General features: G+C 38.2%; 1 protein-coding gene across 19 annotated transcripts in view; it reads left to right on the forward strand.

The window, feature by feature from the left end:
- The window catches only part of DHX57 (DExH-box helicase 57), a 60,285-nt gene that overhangs the window by 5,009 nt on the left and 31,054 nt on the right, over positions 1-24,222 (forward strand). For 10 of the 19 annotated variants that reach the window (XR_015137188.1, XR_015137187.1, XR_015137191.1 and 7 more), the window contains exons 2-10: positions 1,801-2,018; positions 7,511-7,669; positions 8,428-8,613; positions 9,687-10,525; positions 12,085-12,263; positions 13,736-13,857; positions 14,936-15,131; positions 15,675-15,799; positions 23,293-23,426. Coding sequence is in view for 12 of the 19 variants with exons in the window: in XM_086327371.1 (XP_086183497.1) it covers positions 1,807-2,018; positions 7,511-7,669; positions 8,428-8,613; positions 9,687-10,525; positions 12,085-12,263; positions 13,736-13,857; positions 14,936-15,131; positions 15,675-15,799; positions 23,293-23,426 (2,152 nt within the window). In the remaining 7 variants the exon portion in view is untranslated. Of the gene's footprint in view, positions 1-1,800; positions 2,019-7,510; positions 7,670-8,427; positions 8,614-9,686; positions 10,526-12,084; positions 12,264-13,735; positions 13,858-14,935; positions 15,132-15,674; positions 15,800-23,270; positions 23,427-24,222 lie in introns of all 19 variants that reach the window. The other 9 variants (XM_086327373.1, XM_086327372.1, XM_086327377.1 and 6 more) reach the window with 5 other exon arrangements.

Below are 24,222 nucleotides of genomic sequence, written 5' to 3' on the forward strand. Positions count from 1 at the left end.
GCATACTACTAACTTTGGACTTAGTTTGGGTGTAGTTAGTTGACTTAGTTTGAGCTTAGTTTGTTCTTTATTTCTGGTTCCTTAAGATGTAAATCTAGGTTGTTTATTTGAGATCATTTCTTTTTCTTAACATAAACATTTATTGTGATAAACTTCCCTCTTAGAGAACTCCTTTTGCTGCATCCCATAATTTTTGGTATGTTATGTTTTTATTTTCAGTTGTTTGAGGATATTTTAAAATTTCCTTTTGATTTTGTCTTTGACCCACTGGTTGTTCAGGAGCATGTTATTTAATTTCCATACGTTTATGAATTTTCCAGTTTTCCTTCTTTTATTGATTTCTAGTTTTATACCGTTGTTATCAGAAAAGATGTTTGATTTGTTCACAGTCTTTTAAAGTTGTCAAGACTTGTTTTGTGGCCTAACACATGATCTATCCTGAAAAATATTTCATGTGGCTTTGAATGGAATGTTCTGTGTATGTCTGTTATAGTTCAAGTTGAATTTTTCTTTTACTGGATGATTATCTTTCTGGATGATCAGACCATTGTTGAAAGTGTGATGTTAAAGTCTCCTATTCTTATTGTATTGCTGGCTACTTCCTCTCAATTATGTTAATATTTGCTTTATATATTTAGATGCTCTGATATTGGGAGCATAAATATTTGTAATTGTTAGATTCTCTTGATGAATTGACCCCTTTATCATTGTATAATGATCTTCTTTGTCTATTGTTAGAGTGTTTGACTTAAAGGCTATTTTGTCTGAGTATAGCTACCCCTGCTCTCTTTTCGTTTCCTCGTGCATTTACTATCTTTTACAGCCCTTCACTTTCAGTCTATGTGTCTTTGCAGCTGAAGCTATTCTCTTGCAGGCTGCATGTAGTTGAGTCTTATTTTTTTTATCCATTCAACTATTTTATGTATTTTGATGGGAGAATTTAGTCCATTTACATTTAAAGTAATTATTGATAAGTAAGGACTTACTGCCATATTGTTGTTTCCTGAGCATTTTTAAGATCTTTTGTTTCTTTCTTTCTCTCTTGCTGTCTTCCTTTATGATTTGATGATTTTCTATAGTGGTATGCTTTGATTTTTTTTTTTCCTCCTCATCTTTTGTATATCTACTATAGAATTTTTTTTTAATTGTATTCTTTTATAGTTTCTGTCTTACTATAGATTTTTAATGTGTAATTTTTAGTTTGGTTGTTTTTGTTTGGTTGTTTTTTGGTTGTGAGGCTAATGTAAGACATCTTATAACATTTTACTTTAAGCTGATAGCATCTTAACTTTGATTGCATACAAGAGTTTTACACTTTTACTCCCCCCCAGGCACAATCTCTTAGCCAGAGCTATTTCTAAAAATATATATGTAAATATAAATTTTATTTATCAAATCATATATTAATACATAATATATTGAAATACATGAAACATCTCTTCTAGGGTTGTTTCTTTCTTCTTCTTCTAGGGTTTTTAAACCCTGTGCCAGACCTAACCAAATCAGAATGTAGCATGGGACCCCTACACACCCCATGTGTGATCTGAAAACTTCTCCATGTGTTTGTGATGCACCTCCTGGTTAAGAAACTGTGTCAAAGAAACTTATTAAATATTAGTCTGGGGAGATGTGCTTCTAAATCTTTTGTGAAGCAGTTTATTAATGCTTCTTCTAAACTGGCCCTTTGAGTGAGTTTTCCTTTTTTTTCTTTAAAATGGGCTATATCCTTAACTTTGACTAACAAAGGATTATTATACTTATCTGGTTTTATAATGTATGTATTACTTTTTTCTCTTGCAGGTGAAAATGAGTTCTTCAGTAAGAAGGAAAGGCAAGCCAGGGAAAGGAGGTGGAAAAGGGTCTTCCAGAGGAGGAAGAGGAGGCAGGAGCCATGCTAGTAAATCTCATGGGAGTGGCAGCAGTGGCGGTGGTGTTGGTGGCAACAGAAAGGCATCAAGTAGAATCTGGGATGATGGCGATGACTTTTGTATCTTCAGTGAATCAAGGCATTCATCCAGGTTATTATACTCATTGAATGTTCAAATATGAAAACAGTGTCAATTCCTGATGTATGGGACAAAAGATGGTTAAGACAAAGAGGGGAATGCCAAGTAATTCTGGCTAAGTTACTCTTCCTATTATTTTAAAGCCTTGCAGTCCCCTGCTTTGTGAATTTTTTTAAAAGCATATGGTAAATAGCACCTTTGGGAGAGGGTGGGCATTGAAATCTGAAGTTAACTTTAACTTCCATATGACACTGTAAATTGAGTGTAATATTGTTATTGTAATCAGTATTACAGAAAAGTAAATATTGGAAATGGTAGGGTAATTGAAAATTATATTAAGTATTTTTAGGCATTGTAGTTTGAAGGTCCCCAAATGAGATCTGGCTATATCCCTTCCGTTTAGTTGATGAATTATCTATTTTCCAACTGATCAACCAAATATTTACTGAAGCTTAATGTGATAACCAGAGATAGATATCATGCCCAGGCTTCTCTCATAGTCAACTTTTAATTAGTGAATGCTGTTTTGTTGTTGTTCAGTCACTTCAGTCATGTCCAACTCTTGGCAACCTCATGGACTGCAGCATGCCAGGCTCTTCTGTCCTCCACTGTCCCCCAGGGTTTGCTCAAATTCATGTCCTTTGAGTCAGTGATGCTACCTAACCATCTCATCCTTTGCTGCCCCCTTCTCCTTTTGCCTTCAATCTTACCTAGCATTGGCGTCTTTTCCAATGAGTCAGCTCTTCACATCAGGTGGCCAAGTATTAGAGTTTCACCATCAGTTCTTCTAATGAATATTGAAGGTTGATTTCCTTTAGAATTGACTGATTTGGTCTCCTTACCGTTCAAGGGACTCTCAAGAGTTATCTCCAGCACCACATTTTGAAAGCATCAATTCTTTGGCACTCAGCCTTCTTTATGATCCAAAGCTCACATCTGTACATGACCACCTTTGTCAACAAAGTAACGTCTCTGCTTTTTAATACACTCTCTATGTTTGTCAGAGCTTTCCTTCCAAGGAGCAAGTGTCTTTTACTTTCAGTCCTCAGTGATTTTGGAGCCCAAGAAAATAAAATCTATCACTGCTTCCACTATTTGCCCTTCTATTTGTCATGAAGTGATGGGACCAGATGCCATGATCTTAGCTTTTTTAATGTTGAGTTTCAAGCCAGCTTTTTCATTCTCCTCTTTCACCCTCATCCAAAGGCTCTTTAGTTCCTCTTCACTTTCTGCCATTAATAGTGATATCATCTGCCTATCTGAGGTTGTTGATATTTCTCCTGGCAATCTTGATTTCAGATTATGATTCATCCAGCCCAGCATTTCACGTGATGCACTTTGCATAAATTCTGATAATTCTAATACATGTTTAATGAAAGTAAAGATTTTCTACTGCATGTTATGCAGTATAAATATAAAATTCTCATTGTTTTTCTAATTGCACTTTAAGCCGTTTACTTAAATTTTTAGAGATAGAGAGACTTCTTTAGAGATATGTATATATACACAGGCATACACACACTCTTGTGGGAATAATTACCAGCTAAATATTGGTTAGAAATATAGGTGAGTGCTGAAGTTTAACTGCATCAGACATGCTTTTAATTTAAATGAATTCAATTGTATGCGTTCAGGAAAAAAAGAAAAAGAAGAACAAATGGTATTTAAGTAGTTAAACTTGCCACTAAATGAATCTGAACTCCACCATGAACAGGATAATGAGAGAGGAAGGTGCTCATTCCTGTCAGTCTCAATGTCTAAGTGCTGTATATAGTTTAAGCTTCTTGATGCACTGAGTAGGTGATATTAATGTGTATTTCTTAAATATATATTTCTTATACATAGTCTCTACCATAACCAAATACTTTGCTTGGTATGCAACCGGAGAATCTACATTTTTTTCCATTCTAAACAAAAAATGGTCATTTTTGGACATACTAAGAGATTATATATCAATCTCAAACTTGATTCCTTTTTAAGAAATCTTCCAGAATAATTTAAAGCTACATTTTCACATTAGCTGCTGACCTAAGAACCTGACTGCTGAGTTAGATGCAGCTCCGTTCTTTCTTAAAACACTTAGTTTATAGGTTCTTAGGGTCTTAGATGTTCATTCACACAGGAAATATTGACTTAGTGCCTACTATGAGCCAGACTGTGTTTTAGTGACCAGAATTACAACAATGAATAAAATATTGCCCTGGTGTTCATAGAAGGAGGTTTGAGATACAAAAACTGTAGACAAAGGTGTAATAATATGTCAAGTGGTAAGTACTATGGAGGAAAATAAAGGACAAAGGGACAGAAAATGCCAAACTGGATTGCTGGTGTTTACTGTTATCTGTGGAGTGATCAGGGAAGACTTCTCTCTCGATGTGTCATTTGAGCCAGGACAAGAAAAAAGTGAAGGAGTAAGCCATGACTCTATCTGAGGGAAGAACGTTTGAGACAGAACAGCGAGTGAACAGTTCCTGAGGCAGGAGTTTTAAGAAGATTTAGGGAATGACAAGGAAGCCATGTGGCTAGCATGGATGGGAAGGAAGTGTTAGGCAGTTAGATTCGACAGGCTATGCTGTGTAGAATCTTATAGGCCAGTATAAGGATTTTGTTTTAAGTTTTAAAAATCATGTTTATTGAAGTGTAATTTACATTCAGTAAAACTCACCCTAAAATTTGACAAATGCAGTCATCTCTGTAACCAGCAGTTCTTCAAAACTCGCCCATGCCCTTTTGCAATGAACTCCTCCCTGATCCTTAGGAATGCATTCATCTGTTTTCTGTCAGCAGGATCAAATTTAGTTACTAAAATGATTTATTGTAGGAAAAATAAGCACATGAAACCAAGGGATTTTTTTCTTTGTGTGTGGCTATTTGTTTAGTTGGTTTATGGCCAAGCTGTGTGGCTTGCTGTATGGCTTAGTTCCCTTACCAGAGCTCAAACCTGGGCCTTCTGCAGTGAAAATGCAGAGTTCTAACCACTGGACAGCCAGAGAATTCCCAAAATTCAAGTTTTTAAAAGGATACTTTGGAATGTGTACTCTTCAGAGTAATCAAAAGAATTGGGATTTTAACATAACCTTTGAAAATTAAAGCACAGTTGTTGACAAAGTTGTCTTAAGATAGTTGCAGAATAGCTAGTCTAGTTACTATGTCAATCTTCAGCCTGGGGCTGTTTGGTAGAAAACTATTTTAGATAATGGAATTGAATTATACAGAAATTCTCTATGGGGCAGATATATATTCTCACAGATATCTGCTGTTGCTGCTAAGTCGCTTCAGTCGTGTCCGACCCTGTGCAACCCCATAGATGGCAGCCCAGGCTCCGCCATCCCTGGGATTCTCCAGGCAAGAACACTGGAGTGGATTGCCATTTCCTTCTCCAATGCATGAAAGTGAAAAGTTAAAGTGAAGTCAGATATCTGACACCTTCTCAAAAGATCTGCTGCCACCATGAAAGGGACAAGGAAAGCAGAAACATCTGTTCTGTTTATATCAGTCATCTCATGTTCAGATATACCTTGTTGTCCAGTCGCTAAGCGTGTTCAACTTTTTATGCCGCATGGACTGCAGCATGCCAGACTGCCCTGTCCTTCACTATCTCCTGGAGTTTGCTCAAACTCATGTCCATTGAGTCAGTGATGCCATTCAACCATCTCATCCTCTGTCATCCCCTTCTCCTCCTGCCTTCAGTCTTTCCCAGCATCAAGGTCTTTTCCAATGAGTCAGTTCTTCACATCAGGTGGCCAAAGTATTAGAGTTTCAACTTCAGCATCAGTCCTTCCAATGAATATTCAGGACTGATCTCCTTTAGGATGGACTGGGTGGATCTCCTTGCAGTTCAAGGGACTCTGAAGAGTCTTCCCCAACACCACAGTTCAAAAGCATCAATTCTTCAGTGTTCAGCTTTCTTTAGGGTCCAACTCTCACATCCATGCCTGACTACTAGAAAAACCATAGCTTTAACTAGATGGACCTTTGTTGGCAAAGTAACATCTCTGCTTTTTAGTATTCCGTCTAGGTTGGCCATAGCTTTTCTTCCAAGGAGCAAGCATCTTTTAATTTCATGGCTGCAGTCACCATTTGCAGTGATTTTGGAGCCCAAGAAAATAAAATCTGTCACTGTTTCCTTTGTTTCTCCATTTGTTTGCCGTGACATGATGATATCAATATAAAATTAAATGATGTATTAGATGAGATCATTAGTATCTTGTGAGTGATAATAGTATTATGGTTATATAAAAGTTTGTCTCTATTCTTAGGAAATAACATGCAGAAGTATTTACGAGTGAATATGCTGTCAGCAGCTTACATGCAGATGGTTTAGAACATGCATGTGTATATATAGGGGAGCATATATATATATATATATGCATATGTGTGTGCATATAGAGAGGAAATAAGGGCGTAAATGTGTGTGTGCATATAAGTATGGCAGGTGTTAACAGTTACTGGTGAATCTTAATAAATGCTATAGATTTTTATATATTAAAAATTTTTTGAAACAAAAAGGGGAAATGATGAATTTTGGATAACATTTCTTTCAGAAGTTGGAATTATGTGGTTAAAAACCCTAGTTTCTTCTATTTTCTCCTTTGGTACCCAGTTGAGAGAGTGTAAATGTGTGGTTCTTTTCAAAGTCTCAGTAATATGTTGGATATTCAGTACAGAGAAGTTTCTACCATTTCCCTAGATTTGTGAAAATTTATAATGAAACATGCCAAGTGAAAAAAAGAAAAGAAACTTTGTGAGTAAAGGTAAACTTTAGAATTCATTGTTTTTTAAAATATTAAAAAGAGTCTCTAAAAAGTCTAAATTCCAAAAATGAGATTAGTGAAATAGTGAATAATGAAATAAATTCTAGTCCCTCTGTGTTTAAAATTTAAAAATTAAGTTGTAGGAAAATGTTTAATTTTGGGGAAATGCCAGTTTGATTTTAATAAGGAAATAAAGCAAATTATAAAAAATTACATATGCTGCATAATTTTATAAAAAATGTATGTGCAAAGGAATGATATTAGTTAAGATGTTTTCTGTTCTTTGTTCTCTATTTTTCTACAGTAAACATGTATTATTATGTTTGTAATCAGGAAGTAAAAAAGTTAAATATTTCAAAAAATAGGGCCTAATAGTCATCTTAGTTGTTTTCAGATTAAATACCTCAGCGTGATATATATATACTCTTTGTACATAGCATATTTCTCGTGAAAGAAATATGACTCCTCCACTAGCGCAGGAGTCCTCATAGCATTGCTTTCCCCAGAAGATTCTTGAGTTAGTGAAGCAGGATTTAATGGTGAAGAATCTGATCAGATTTTTTCCCAGCATTTAGAATATAATGAAGTTGAGTAAATACCGTAGAAAATGGAGACTGTCTCCACATTGATGTCCCCTTTCGTAAGATACATGACAGTCCAGTCATATTGTGTATGTATGGAGACCCTGAGGAGAGTGTAAAAATTCTGATAACAAGTAAGTGTGTAATTTTGTTCTTGTGTCCTTTGCAGACCTAGTAACAGGAGCGTGAGAAAAGGGGATGGACGCCCCAAATGGAAACCCGAAGCCAAAGTGCCCCTGCAGACTCTACATATGACTTCTGAGAATCAGGAAAAAGTGAAAGCTCTTCTCCGAGACTTGCAGGAACAAGATGCGGATGCTGGATCTGAGTAAATTATTATATTTGAATAAATTATTATATTGAGGAAGATAAAATATGAGGGTCCTGTGTGTCTTTGGAATACTGTGTCAATACTAATTGTGTTGTGGCTGTGTAACTAGTTGAAAGTGAGCCAAGAGAAATAACAAGAATAATTATTCAGCAACTAACGGCACGCCACTCCAGTACTCTTGCCTGGAAAATCCCATGGACGGAGGAGCCTGGTAGGCTGCAGACCATGGGGTCATGAAGAGTTGGGCACGACCGAGCGATTTCACTTTCACTTTTCACTCTCATGCATTGGAGAAGGAAATGGCAACCCACTCCAGTGTTCTTGCCTGGAGAATCCCAGGGACGGGGGAGCCTGGTGGGCTGCCGTCTATGGGGTCACACAGAGTCGGACACGACTGAAGCGACGCAGCAGCAGCAGCAGTTGTCCTTTACAGTGTAATCTTTGGTTTTTAATTGTCTCTTCAAGTTTTAGTTGATCATCTGGGAAAGAAAAAAATGGAGATTCCAGTAGTATCTGACTGGGTTGTTGTGAAGATTTTTAAAGAGATAGTACATATAAAACATTTAACATAGTGCCTGGCAAGTAATACGTGCTATTAGTTGCCAATATATAAGTTATTAGGTCAGTAAATTAGTCACTCAGTAGTGGTCAGGATCCTATGTCCTTTGGTTCTGTGAATTCTTAGACCCTTACCAAATTTTTCTTTGAAGCAAGTAGAAATTAATATATGATATATGAAAATGTTACTTTGCCAGAAGAGGTGTTTCTGGGGAAGAAGAAGATGATGAGCCTGATTATGACGACGAGCAGTACTGGTCACCTGGACGAGAAGCTTCCCTTGTTCCTGACTCTGATCCTTTGGAATGCGCTGGCTCAGGCCTGGTGGAGCCTCATAACCCAGAATTTACAGTCTCAGCATTTGCAGTGCACAGACTTTCCAGGTTTGCTTTCTTCACTTACGGGAGGATTGAAGGAAACGAAGTCGTGTTGTAAACCCAACTACCTCTTCCTGAGTACTGCCCTGTGGTGTAGGCTCTAGCAGTAATACTTCCCTGTGGTGTGGGTCATAGCAGTAATACTTCCCTGTGGAGTGGGTCATAAAAGTAATACTTCCCTGTAGTGTGGGTCATAGCAGTAATACTTCCCTGTGGTATGGGTCATAGCAGTAATACTTCCCTGTGGTGTGGGTTGTGGCAGTAATACTTCTCTGTAGTGTGGGTTCTAGCAGCAATACCTCCCTGTGGTGTGGGCTCTGGCAGTAATAACTTCCCTGTGGTGTGGGTTGTGGCAGTAATACTTCTCTGTAGTGTGGGTTCTGGCAGTAATACTTCCCTGTGGTGTGGGCTCTGGCAGTAATACTTCCCTGTGGTGTGGGCTCTAACAGTAATACTTCCCTGTGGTGTGGGTTCTGGTAGTAATACTTCCCTGTGGTGTGGGTCATAGCAGTACTTGATAGTATCAGTGTCCTCTCTCTTAGGATAGGTAGATGAAGGGGGAGTTAGTATTATCAGGGAGACTTCTTCGGAATACAGACCGTGCCTCTCTATACTTATATCATCACATGTATGGTTTTCTGGGGTTTTTTTAATGGTTTTATCTATTTATTTATTTTTGGCTGCACTGGGTCTTCATTGCTATGTGGGCTTTTCTCTAGTTGTGGCGAAGTGGAAGCTACTCTAGTTGCAGTGCATGGGCTTCTCACTGAAGTGGCTTCTCTCGTTGTGGAGCATGGGCTGTAGGGCTCATGGGCTCAGTAGTTGTGGCTCCTGGGCTCTAGAGCACAGGCTCGATAGTTGTGACTCAATAGTTGTGGCACACCGGCTTAGTTGCTCCACAGCATGTGGGATCTAACTGGATCAGGGATCAAACTCGTGTCTCCTGCATTGGCAGGTGGATTCTTTACCACTGAGCCACCAGGGAAGCCCCACATACATGTATTTAAATGAATTTCTCCTCTGTGGTTTGATATTACTTTTTGATATTAGTCTTTTTTGTCATGTTTCACACGTGGCAGGTATGGTTTCCACACTGAACACTGTCAGGCAGCGCTGAGGATTTGCGATGGAGACATGGGGGCATCACTGGAACGCCTGCTCACCCAGTGCTTTTCAGAGACATTTGGAGAGAGGATGAAGATATCTGAGGCAGTTGCACACATGAGCTTGGAAGAGTGTGTGGAACAGCGACAGGAAGAGGCATTTGCTCTCAAGTCAATCTGTGGAGAAAAATTTATAGAAAGAATTCAAAACAGAGTCTGGACCATTGGATTAGAACTGGAGTATTTGACAAGTAAATTCTGCAAATTCAAGCAAAAGGAAAGTACCAAAAATACACAGGAGGCTTCACTTGAAGTCTGCAAATTTTACCTCAAAGGAAATTGTAAATTTGGATCAAAGTGCAAATTTAAACATGAAGTGCCCCCAAATCAAATTGTCGGAAGAGTCGAAAGAAATGTAGATGATTCTCATCTAAATGCTAATGAAGATGCATCCTTTTTATATGAACTTGAAATTCGATTTTCTAAAGACCACAAATACCCCTACCAAGCTCCCCTTGTGGCATTTTATTCCACCAATGAGAATCTACCTCTGGCTTGTCGTTTACATATTTCTGAGTTCCTTTATGGCAAAGCCTTGACATTTGCAGAAACTTCAGAACCTGTTGTATATTCTTTGATAACCCTCTTAGAGGAAGAATCAGAAATAACCAAGTTACTAACAAATACCCATCACAAGTACAGTGTCCCTCCTGTGAACTTTCTGCCAGTATCACCTGGAACCAGACTAAATAATCCTGTCTGTCGTAAACCAGTGATTCCAAGTAATTCGTTTTTTTCGAATCAAATTCCAGAAGGTACGTAAGGCACTGACCTGGTGGAGGGTGTTGTGGAATGGGGCATTTGAAATGATGGATTAAAGAAATCAGAAGTTTTGAGGGCTGATCTGGGATCTCCAGTGATCTTAGGCAAGTCATTCTCCTCAGTTTAAGGCCAAAAAAGAATGAGAATCCCCTGAACTGCGACCTGACTTTCATTGTAAGGCCAAGTTGTCACTGTATTCTGGCTCACTGAATCAGTCAAAAGTTTATAGTGATGTATATAAGCTCATTTTAGCAGGTAAGGGCTGGAAGAACCTTAAAGCATCCTTTCAGGAAATCTGCTTCATTTAATCCATTTGGTTTCATGTGATTACTTCTGGTACTGTCTATAGGATTACTTTCAAATGAGTTTTTAGAGATACTTGTCTTTCTGGACCACTGTCCATACTCTCCTGCTTTTAGCATGATAGACCCCCAGAATTCATCAGGGCAGGGCTCTCTTTATGAATCCCTAAATCCTCAAATAGAGAAATGTTTGTACAAGCCTGTGGCTTTCTCCAGATCCAGATGTGCTTTACAGAAGTTACCCCCTTTCAAAGTTCACCATAGGATTCAGAGAAACAAGTTTTTATTATTTCCCAAGAGTTCCTAGATAGACATCAACAGGTAAAGAACAATGAAACCACCAAGATGTGGATGCTAGACAGCTGGCTGGGTTCATTCACCTGCCGCTTGACTTACTGCCAGCTTGCAGCTAGTTCTGGCACATGGGACTCTGATATATTCCTCAAGAAATGACAAACTTTGTGTCATGGATTTTGGTGGGGGGATAACAGCTTTATTAATACATAATTTACATACCATGAAATTCACCCTTTTGAAGTGTACAATTCAGTGATTTTTAGTATATCACAGAATTGCACATCCATGACCACTGTTTAATTCTGGGACATTTTCATCACCCCATAAAGAAACGCCATACATGTTAGCAAGTCACTCCTCATTTCTCCCTTTCCACAAGCCCTAACAACCATGAGTCGACATTCTGTCCCTATGGATTTGCCTCTTCTGGACATTTCGTGGAAATGAAATCATACAGTAAATACGTGGCTTTTTGTAATTGGTGTCTTTCACTTAGCATACATAATGTTGTCCAGGTTCATCCATGTTGTAGCATGTGTCAGTACTTCATTCCTTTTAATTACTGAATAATATTCCATTATATGGACATACCACATTTTATTTATTGATTAATTATTTGATAGTCATTTGGGTTATTTTGTGTCATGGAAATTTAGGGACACCTGCAAATATTTAATTCCTTAATTAACAAGGCATGCCATGATTTTCTTTTCTTTGTTCTTAATTTGGTTTAAGCAAAGCCATTTATACTTGATTATAAGTTTATTTGAAGATGCATTTTAAATTCTTTAGCAGTAGAAGTAGTAGTGTGGAAATGAATGAGTTTGTTTTATTCAAGCTTTAACTTTTTCTCTATTTTATGATTGTTGTTGTTACTTTGTTAGATAGTGACTTTCCCCCTTTGCTAAAGAAAGGGCTCCATATCGAAAACGTTTCCTTTTATCCCCTTCAAGTTGAAAAAGAATCAGAGCCTGAGGAGGAGACAGATGAGGATGAAGGTCCAGCACCAGTTATGGTGGAGAATGAAAGCTATGTCAACCTTAAGAAAAAGATTTCCAAAAGATATGACTGGCAGGCAAAATCAGTACATGCTGAAAATGTCAAAATCTGCAAGCAGTTCCGAATAAAACAGGTAGGGTATTCTAAGAGAATGGCTAGTATTGCCTCCCTAATGTATGGATGAAGGGATTAGGAATTAGGAAGCTTTGGCTACTCTCCATAGTATACTTTCAGTCTTTTACTCTGATTGGTCAAAGTTTCTGCATGCCACCACAAACTTTGGATGCATGTTCTAACTAATTTTGGAAAATCTGATGCCTGATGAAAATGCAACATGTGTATACCAAATATTCTGAGAATCATGTGGCTTTGGTACTGTGATAGAAATCTGATAAGTGAAAGAAAAATTAGTTCTGTGACTTACATTAGAAATACCAGTATAGAAAAGGGTAAGGAGGGACTCTTAACCCTATTTCAAGGCCTCACAGGATAAATCATTTACCCAGGGTCACATAGCTGCTAAGAGGCAACACAAGGTTTCACGCTAATTCTGTTTCCAAAGTTCAATAGTTTTACCTCATTACCTCAAAAAAAACAATAGTTTTACCTCATTCACATGAAGATTATTTTAAAAGAATTCATTAAGTGAACTGTTAGGGTAGAGTTGGATGTAGGATAAAGACGAGTTACTTAAATCAGTTTGGGGATTGGATTAGATGCTGTCTAAGCGCTCTTCCAACTTTACAGTTCTGTGATTCTGATTTTTGACACTGTATTAACACAAGTACATATATGCTGCAACACCCATAGAGTGTCGGATTAAAAAATCATACCATAAATAATAAGATGGTAGAAATTAAAAATTACACATTCAGTTTGAGTGTGTGTTTACAGTGGTAAATTTATATGATTAAATTATATATAGATAATGTATATGTTAATATAAATCCCTTACATTAGTCAAAAATACATCCACGGTTTTGACCTATAGTACAACATTTATAGCATTGGCCATTAGATGTCAAAGGGAGTTATATAGATGTGGTGATTGACTGAAAACCCTTTAGTGAGAGCTCTTAACTGTTGGTGATTTGGATAAAAATCTGATGCTGTGTAGAGCTGCACTGTTCTATATGGTAGCCTCTAGCCATGTGTAGCTATTTAAAGTTTAACTAAAATTAAGTATAATAAAAATTTCAGTTCCTTGATGTTATTTAAATGCTCAATAGCCACATGTAGCCACATTTTGCTATATTGGACAATGCAAATATTACCACCAGCACAGAAAGTTCTGTTGAATAGTGCTGGTATAGAGATTGTTACAGAAAGAGCTGGATAGGTGCTAGGCAAGAGGGGTTTTTCCTAAGATCCTTCAGTTTATTCAGACGTAGGAAAGCCACACAGATTCCACAGCTTATTCTGGCAGATTCTCTGAACAGTCTTCTGACCAGCATCCCACCCCCAACAAATCCTCACTTTCTATCCCTAAGCAAACTGATGAAGAAAGGACAGAAAAGGTATGTCTAACTTCGGGATTCCATGTTCAGAGCTTCGTGAAAGGTTATTCAGAGCAACCAAACTGATGTTTTATTTTTGTTTTATTAGGCCTCCAGACAGTTCCAGTCAGTTCTACAAGAAAGACAGTCGCTCCCTGCTTGGGAAGAAAGAGAAAACATTCTCAAATTATTGAGCAAGCACCAGGTGCTTGTTGTAAGTGGTATGACTGGGTAAGAATGTAATCTGTTTGTAATGCAGCTTTCGTCTGTGAATATGGTGTGTGCCCTGGCTACCACCACTCGTTCTTCTTTTAAAAAGGAAAAAACAGTAGCTGGTGTTACTTGTGCTTTTTCCTGTCAAATATTAAATAATATCTCACAGGGGCAAACATGGTGGCAACTGTAACCAATTCAAAACAAACAAAACTCAGAAATTTGGGAATTGATAGACCTTGTACACCGCTGCCTTGAGTCAGTTTAAGGCAAAATGCCTAGCGGAAGGCTTTTGACAAGGCCTATTTAAAAATGTGAAGAATAATTCCAAACCATTTAGCTTGAAACTCTTCATCTAAATTTATTCTGAATTCCTTAAAGCTTTTGTTTAAGAACAGCTTAGGGTATCTTACTGTTTCTTTTTCACACTCTCCATGTGTTATCCAAACCTATTTATCAGGGACAAGCTGCAGGCTTAATTTAATTCTGTATTTGGTGGTTTAGTCATTAAGTCGTGTCCGACTCTTGCGACCCCATGGACTATAACCTGCCGGGCTCCTCTGTCCATGGGATTCTCCAGGGGAGAATACTGGAGTGGGTTGCCCTTTCTGTGTTGAAGGGTTTTCGATTTAATTTGTGCCCAGACTCACAGATATAGTAGTAACTTTGTATCTCCCAGTTTCTTGTCTTTTTAACTTCAGTCTATTTATAGTCAAGCAGTGCCACACCAACAGGGAAAAACAAAGTATTTTAATAATCATAAGATAATACTCCTGTTTCTCTGGGATTCATATGTAGAGTTCACATTCCTGGAGGCATTTATAGACCTTAAGCTACTGTTTAGTCAATAGTCCCAGTTTTACAAATAATAATAAACTGTTATTTGATTGCTTTGTTATTCTCAGTGCAAATTCCTAGGAGTTATCAGCTGTAGGTAATAAGTCAGTAGGTAGGTTTGAAAGATAAATGAAGCTGAATTTTTATTCTAATTAGCTTTCTTAACTTTCCTCATTGCGTATGATTGCTTCTTCAGTTAAGTAGCACTTGAAAACCCTCATTTTAGGACTTACTTGTCCTACATCTTGTTGACATACAGATGTGGGAAAACCACACAGATTCCACAGTTTATTCTGGATGATTCTCTGAATGGACCCCCTGAGAAGGTGGCTAACATCATCTGTACCCAACCCCGACGAATCTCTGCCATCTCTGTTGCTGAGCGCGTTGCTAAAGAAAGGGCAGAAAGAGTGGGTCTGACCGTGGGATACCAGATCCGGTTAGAAAGTGTCAAGGTTTGTATGCTCTTCTTATTTCCTGATGACAGAAGTTCAAATTTTTAAAGTACAAAGAGCCATTGGTGTCTGGATATTCACGGGCAAGATGATATATATACTTCAACAGGGCTGAAGTCCTTTTAGACATATTTTGGTTTAAACTGTTATTGGGCTATACTTAATTTCCTCTATAAAGACCGTCTTGTCTTTGTCGGCAGAAGTGATCTAGTAAGTGCTGCTTTACTCCTAAGACTGGGGCTTAATCCATTTAATCAAATATAGAATGAATAAATTCAGAATTTGTTTCATCATTCACTGTTATCTTTATGTTTTATAATAATTTTTAAATGCTTTCTATGAGTCCTAAAATTTTCATCTGAAGTGGGAAGGCTTTTATTGTTATTGCCAGCAAGAAACTATGCATTTAGTCTCTTGGTTCATATTAAATGGAACTGCTGGTGTGTTCAATATTCTTTATACCTATTAAAAATGGCTTTGCCGGGAGAGTGTTTCCTTTTCTCAAAAATTTCATTAACGTTTTTGTGCCCTTTTACGTGTAAGTCCTCAGCCACCAGGTTGTTATACTGCACCACGGGAGTGCTGTTAAGAAGGCTGGAGGGAGACACAGCTCTGCAGGGAGTCACCCATATCATTGTTGATGAAGTTCATGAGAGGACAGAAGAAAGGTAAAACAAAGATTTTCCAAATGAGCACCCACATACATAGAATGGAGACAAGGCTGAACGAATTTTGTTCTGCTTCCAGTTCAGTTCCTTAGGGCTAGTAATGGTGGTTACCATAGAAAAGGCCTAAGTTAAAGAAGAGGAACTGCTTTCCTGGTCTTCAGGGTCTAACACAGAAAATGCTAGGCAGCACATGTTTATCACTGGAAGAGTCATCCTGTTAGATGGACATCATCTAGTAAGAGGTACCTTGCTGAGCTGGGCACTGTGCTTAGCAGGAGTGTCGTGTGTAATGTATGTCGCAGCTGATGGATTAGTCAGTATGTGCTTCCTTCTTTATTCATTTGGTCAGTCATTCAGTCCTGATGTGCTAAGTGCTAAGTTGCTTCAGTCATTTCCGACCCTTTGCAACCCCATGCACTGTAGCCTGGCAGTCTCCTCTGTCCATGGAATTCTCCAGGCAAGAATACTGGAGTGGGTTACCATGCCCTTTTCCAAGGGGAACTTCCCAACCCAGGGATCGAACCCATGTCTCTTGAATCTCCTGCATCGGCAGCCAGATTCTTTACCACTAGCACCACCTGGGAAGCCCATTCAGTTCTGATATTCATTCACATATTTATTCAGCCTGTATTAACTGCCAGGTGGCGTATTAATTGCTGGGGATACTATAGTGAACAAACTCATGGTTCCCCTTCATCTCTTATGGTCTGCTAGGAAAAACAAATAATGGGCAGGTAAATAACTACAAATTGGAATAAGTACCATAAAGGAATAAACAGGAAGCTGTGTTTAGGGGGAGAGAGCCTTGAGATAGTAGAGATTATATCTCTGAAGCAATTACATTTAAATTAAAAACAGAAGTATGGAAAGGAGTCTCATGAGACATAAGAGGGCAAGACAGGCATTTGCAAAGACTCTGCAGTAGTAAAGGGCTTCATGAGTTTAAAAACTGGGAGAAAGCCAGTGAAGCTGAAAGCATTTCAGTAGTGAAATGAGAGGAAAGGTGACAGCTAAAAAAAGCAGGAAACTATGCACTGTGAATAATAAAGCATTTGGATTTTACTTTAATGGAATTAAGTCATTAAAGGCTTGAAATATAAAACAAAAATTCTCAATATTTTTAAAGGAAGGACCATTCAATAGATGGCAATCATAGTTTGTCATGTAGTTGTTGTTTTTCGGTTGTTAACTTGTGTCCGACTCACCGCGACCCCATGGACTGCAGCATGCCAGGCTCCCCTGTCCCTCAGTGTCTCCTGGAGTTTGCTTAGATTCTTGTCCATTGAGTCAATGATGCTCTCCAGCCATCTCATCCTCCGCCACCCTTTTCTTTTGCCTTCAATCTTTCCCAGCATCAGGGTCTTTTCCAGTGAGTCAGCTGTTCTCATCAGGTGGCCAAAGTATTGGAATTTCAGCTTCAGAATCAGTCCTTCCAATGAATTTTCAGGGTTGATTTCCTTTAGGATTGACTGCTTTGATCTCCTTGCAGTCCAAGGGACTCTCAAGAATCTTCTCCAGCACCACAATTCAAAGGCATCAATTCTTCAATGCTCAGCCTTTTTTATGGTCCAATGGTCAAATCCTTACATGACTTCTGGAAAAACCAAAACTATATGGACCTTTGTTGGCAAAGTGATGTCTTTGTTTTTTTACATGCTGTCTAGGTTTGTCATAGCTTTTCTTCCAAGGAGCAGGCGTCTTTTAATTTCATGGTTGCAGTCACCATCTGCAGTGATTTTAGAGCCCAAGAAGAGGAAATCTGTCACTGCTTCCAATTTTCCCCATCTATTTTCCATGAAGTGATGCAACCAGATGCCGTGATCTTAGTTTTTTGAATGTTGAGTTTTAAGCCAGCTTTTTTATTCTCTTCTTTCAACCTTATTCAGACTTAAATTGAAGTAAGTAGGGAAAACCACAAGACCATTCATGTATGACCTAAATCAAATCCTTTACAATTATACTGGAAGTGGCAAATAGATTCAAGGGATTAGACCTGATAGAATGCCTGAAGAACTATGCATGGAGGTTCTTGACATTGTACAGGAGGCAGTGATCAAGGCCATCCCCAAGAAAAACAAATGCAAAAAGGTAAAATGGTTGTCTGAGGAGGCCTTACAAATAGCTGAGAAAAGAAGAGAAGTGAAAGGCAAAGGGGGAAAGGAAAGATATACCCATTTGAGTGCAGAGTGCCAAAAAATAGCGAGGAGAGATAGGAAAGACTTCCTCAGTGATCAGTGCAAAGAAATAGAGGAAAACAATGAATGGGAAAGACTAGAGATCTCTTCAAGAAAATTAGAGATACCAAGGGAACATTTCATGCAAAGATGGGCTCAATAAAGGACAGAAATGGTATGAACCTAACAGAAGCAGAAGATATTAAGAAAAGGTGGCAAGAATACACAGAACTATACAAAAAAAGATCTTCATGACCCAGCTAACCATGATGGTGTGATCACACACCTAGAGCCAGACATCCTGGAATGTGACGTCAACTGGACCTTAGGAAGCGTCACTATGAACAAAGCTAGGTGGTGATGGAATTCCAGTTGAGCTATTTCAAATCCTAAAAGATGATGCTGTGAAAGTGCTGCACTCAATATGCCAGCAAATTTGGAAAACTCAGCAGTGGCCACAGGACTGGAAAAGGTCTGTTTTCATTCCAATCCCTAAGAAAGGCAATGCCAAAGAATGTTCAAAGTACCACACAATTGCACTCATCTCACACACTAGTAAAGTAATGCTCAAAATTCTCCAAGCCAGGCTTCAACAATACGTGAACCATCAACTTCTAGATGTTCACGCTGGATTTAGAAAAGGCAGAAAAACCAGAGATCAAATTGCCAACATCCATTGGGTCACTGAAAAAGCAAGAGGATCCCAGAAAAACATCTGCTTTATTGACTATGCCAAACCCTTTGTGTGGATCACAACAAACTGTGGAAAATTCTTCAAGAGATGGGCATACCAGACCACCTTACCTGCCTCCTGAGAAATCTCTATGCAGGTCAAGAAGCAACAATTAGAACTAGACATGGAACATCAGACTGGTTCCAAATTGGGAAAGGAGTATGTCAAGGCTGTATATTGTCACCCTGCTTATTTAACTTTTATGCAGAAACGCATCATGAAAAACGCTGGGCTGGATTAAGCACAAGCTGGAATCAAGATTGCTGGGAGAAATTTCAATAACAGATACGCAGGTGACACCACCTTTATGGCAGAAAGCAAAGAACTAAAGAGCCTCTTGATAAAGAGTGAAAAAGTTGGCTTAAAACTCAACATTGAGAAAACTAAGATCATGGCACCTGGTCCCATCACTTCATGGCAAATAGATGGGGAGACAGTGAGAGACTTTATTTTTGGGGGCTCCAACATCACTGCAGATGCTGACTGCAGCCATGAAATTAAGAGATGCTTGCTCCTTGGAAGAAAAGCTATGACAAACCTAAACAGCATATTAAAAAGCAGAGACATTACTTTACCAACAGAGGTCCATCTAGTCAAAGCTATGGTTTTTCCAGTAGTCATGTATGGATGTGAGAGTTGGGCCATAAGAAAAGCTGAGCTCCAAAGAATTGATGCTTTTGAACTGTAGTGTTGGGGAAGACTCTTAAGAGTCCCTGGTACTGCAAGGAGATCCAACCAGTCCATCCTAAAGGAAATCAGTCCTGAATATTCATTGGAAGGACTGATGGTGAAGCTGAAACTCCAAAACTTTGGCCACCTGATGCGAAGAACTGACTCACTGGAAAAGACCCTGTGCTAGGAAAGATTGAAGGCAGGAGGAGAAGGGGACGACAGAGGATGAGAGGGTTGGATGGCATCACCAACTTGATGGAAATGAGTTTGAGCAAGCTCTGGGATTGGTGATGGACAGGGAGGCCTGGCGTGCTACAGTCCATGGGATTGCAAAGGGTCGGACACAACTGAGCAAGTGAACTGAGCTGAAGAGGCTCTTCAGCTCCTCTTCACTTTCTGTCATTTGAGTGGTATCATCGCCATGTCTGAGGGTGATATTTCTCCTGGCAATCTTGTCACGTGGATCATGCTCTAAAGCAGTAAAGTAGTGGTAAAAAGAGATGATCCTGTGAAAGTAATGAGGCTTTTGCCAAAAGGACTGTACTATTATAAGTATCTTGAGAAGAAGAAAAATCTAAGTTAAGTTGAAGGGTTGACAGAGAAGCCAGAATAGATCATAGTAAAACTAAAAAGGAGAAAGAAACACATGTGAAAAGAGGTCCCAGCTACTGCTGAGAAATAGTTTTCAGGAACTGAACAGGGAAGACAAAAAACCAGAAGACTGTTAGAAAAACTAAATAACACTGATTAGTTATAAATAGGAAATATAAAGAAATTTAGAACTAAAGAAAAGGATTTTTATATAAAAAGAATAGATCAGGGAATTCCCTGGTGATGCAGTGGTCAGTACTCAGCACTTTCACTGCTGGGTCCCCAGTTTTGATCCCTGGTCAGCAGTCCACGGAGGTCACAGAGTCAAACACGACTGAACACACACATACACGCAGTCCACGGGGGTCACAGAGTCAGACACGACTGAACACAGACATACATGCAGTCCACGGGGGTCACAGAGTCAGACACGACTGAACACAGACATACACGCAGTCCACGGGGGTCACAGAGTCAGACACGACTGAACACACACATACACGCAGTCCACGGGGTCACAGAGTCAGACACGACTGAACACAGACATACACGCAGTCCACGGGGATCACAGAGTCAGACACGACTGAACACACACATGCACACACACGAGGCACTGAGATCCTGCAAGCCGCATGGTGTAGCCAAAACATTGTTTTAAGAATAATAAATAAAAAGAATTCCTATAACAAAACAGGAATAAATTTTACGTAGCTGGGTAGAAAGCACTGAAAATCTGCGTCTGACGGGCAAATCATCTTTTTGTAGAGACTCGAGGAACAGTGGGGAGAGTAAATGGTAAATAGTGTCAGTTTGCCACTAAATGGTAAAATGAACATTTGAAAAAAGAACTAAGAATCACTGAACAACTCTGAAGAAGAAATCAAAGCATTCTACCAAAAGAATAATATTTAAATGATTGTATTCTGAAAATAAATTTTTAAATTTTAGGGGAAGTTATTTTGAACATAAAAAATAGCTCTGGGTTTTATAACATTTATGCTTCCACAAACTCAAAGAAACTGGAGGGTAGCACTGGGTCTGGTTCCTGGCTGCAATCGTGTTCTCAGAAAAAGATCCTTATAAAAACTTAGTGACATACAGGGGCTTCCCTAGTGGCTCAGCAGTAGAGAATCTGCCTGCAGTGCAGGAGTCGGGGTTCAGTCCCTGGTCAGGAAGACCCCCTGGAGGAGGGCATGGCAGCCCACTCCAGTATTCTTGCCTGGAGAATCCCATGGACCAGGGAGCCTGGCGGGGCTACAGCTCTTAGGGTTGCAAAGAGTTGGACACAGTTGAAGTGACTTAGCACACACAGTGACATATAGAATATTAGCAGTTTCTGAATAAAGATAAATAACACACTGGAGAAGGGAGATTTGAGAATTTACAAATACCAATCTATGGGAATGGACTGTTGAAATTATAAGAAAAAGTAGGGGAATTATAACAAAAAGTAGGGAATAAGTGACTGAAAAAGGCAGAAAATAGCGAATTCTAGGAACTAAGATCAGTTAAGAAATAAAAGGTTGAATAGAGAAAAATTATATTTAAAATTTTTAATAAATTTTTTGATCGGAGAGACATTATTTTAACACATTTAGGCAATGTCAAGAAAATCTTCCCTTATAGAATGGCTAATTACATGTTAGAATTTGTTCTGTTTTCTTCTGGGAGTATAGTGGGAGTTAGGAAAGAGATGTGTGTCCATAAACACTATTGGGATTATATAGTGTGTGCTGTTTTTGATCTAATATTTAATAGCATGAACTGTCTTTGAAATTATTATTAATAATTGCATGAGGAAATTCTAATGTATGGGTATATCATAAATTATTGGGTTGGCCAAAAACCCAAATTAAGTTTTTGGCCAACTGAATGAATACCTAACCACTTGCCTATTGTTATATTATTTTCCTATTCCCTAAAATAGAAACAGAAAAATCATAAATGTAATTAAATTAGCTCATTAAAGAAAACTAAGTAGTATAAGAATATACTCTTATGAAAAATGGAAACAATGTAGATAAAGCCAAAGTCCCCTGTAACAGTCTCAAACCATTCCTGATCCCCCCCAGAGATAACGGCAACAGTCAAATTGGTAATAAATATTAACATATATGCTTGCTTTGTGAGAAATAGGTACTTTTGTTTCATGACCTTTTTTTCTTTGACTAATTATATATTCATTTAGTAAATCAACAAGCATTTATTGAGCACCTGCTATGTCCCAGGCATTGGTCTAGGTACTAAAGTAGTATCTTATAGAACAAAATAACCAAAATCCCTGTCCTCATAGAGCTTGCATTCTAGTGAGAGAGCCCAACATTGAGCAAGATAAAGAAGTAAAATATAAGGTATGTTTGTTAAGTGCTAAGAAGAGAAAGGGTAATATGAAATGCAAGGGATGAAAGCATTTGCAATTTTAAACATGGTGGCCAGGGAAGGCCTCGCTGAAAAGGCACATTTTGAGTCAAGATTTGAAGAAAGTGACTGAGTGAGCTTACCTCTGTGAGTATCTGGGAGAAGCCCTTTCTAGGCACATTAATAACACATGCAGGGGACCAGAGGTCCATGTCTCAAAGACATCAGGGAGAACGTTGTGGCTGAAGCCAAGTGAACAAGAGGAAGAGTGACAGGAAATGAGTAGTGGGGCTGCAGATTCTGGGGCCTCATTAGTAAGAACTTTGGTAAGTCATTTGAAGGATGTTGAGCAGAAGAGTGGAACAGTCAGGTTTACATTTGAACAGAATTATTGGTCTGCCATGTTGAGAATAGATTTCAAGGGGTCAAGGGCCGGGGAAACCAGTTAGGCCATTGCTGTTCTGTGGTACATAGCGTTCTACAGCGTGGGTTCTTTTTCCACTAACAGTATGGCTTAGAGATGTTTTCATGTCTGTAGCTAGAGTTCCACTCCATTCTTTTTATCTGCCTCATGTTTTTCCTTAGAATGGATGATACTGTCTTAATTAACCATTTTTTGATTGATAGACATTTCAGTAGTTTCCATTGATTTACTATTATAAACTATGCTATAATGAAAATCATTGTGTATGCCTCTTTATGTACGTATAGATATCAAGAGGTAGAATTATCAAATGTAATGATAAATCCTGTTGGTATTTTGATTGGTACTACACATATTTTAGTTTATTTGATGGGAAATTGATAGCATTAAGTCTTTACATCTAGAAACACGATACATCTTTCTCAGAGTGTTGTAAGTTTTTTTCACATAGGTATTATACTTACTTGAAATATGTCAAAGTTTATTAATTTTCATATGTTAAATTTGTTTGATCCTCAGGTGTTTCTTTTATTTCCTCTAGTGACTTCTTACTACTAGTTTTGAAAGACATTGTGTTGCAGAGACCAACTCTTCAAGTTATTCTGATGAGTGCAACCTTAAACGCTGAGCTCTTTTCAGAATATTTTAATTCCTGCCCAGTTATCACTATACCAGGTGATTAAAATGCATCATTAAATAAGTATTGTCCTAATAAGCAAATGCAATTATTTTAAAGTTCATTTGAGATATAAATGAATAAGTATTTATACCTCCTTCTAGAGAAGAATGATTTGTTTATAACAAAATCATAACCATATAATGAAATTAATAAAGAGGTAATGTTATATTCATTTGCTGGGAGATTTTAATTTATATGTGCTTTAAAAAAAGTCTAGGTAGTTGGATTTCTAGCATTCTGTTGTGTTTAATATCAAAATGTGAATTTATAATGGTAATCTGTCATAAAGAGGAAAGTTGTATCTATGTATAGCATATTTGTTCATTGATGAATTCTGCTAAATTTCTGGATATTGACCCCCTCTGGGAGTAAGTGAAATTGGGTAGTCTGTGTCTTCTTTTGGTGCTTTCAGTCTCATTGTGGGATTGATTTATCACCTTGGGCTTTTGGCTTATCCTTCTGCAGTGGCTTGCTAAAGGAACAGTTTGGAAATACTGATAATACTACTACTTATTCTAGTTATAGAGGATATCAACAGTAGACTTAAAGATGAAATTATATTCTTGATCTAGAATACAATTTTTGACTGTTACAAGGTCCCCTGTGAGAAAGGAGGTAGAGGGTGAAAGGGTATAACAGATTTTTTAAAAGAGGTAAACGTCTTATTAACAAATGATCATTTCTCCAACTATACACGTGTTTTATTTATTAATGGGAATCTACTCCTTCCAATTTTTATCATCAAAAGCGTTTTTTGGATACTTTTAAGACCACAGAGCAAATAGCACCTTA

Source organism: Bos grunniens, chromosome 11, assembly GCF_055505025.1.
Source record: "Bos grunniens cultivar Pamir isolate PY7600 chromosome 11, Bosgru_T2T1.0, whole genome shotgun sequence".
NCBI lineage: Eukaryota > Metazoa > Chordata > Mammalia > Artiodactyla > Bovidae > Bos > Bos grunniens.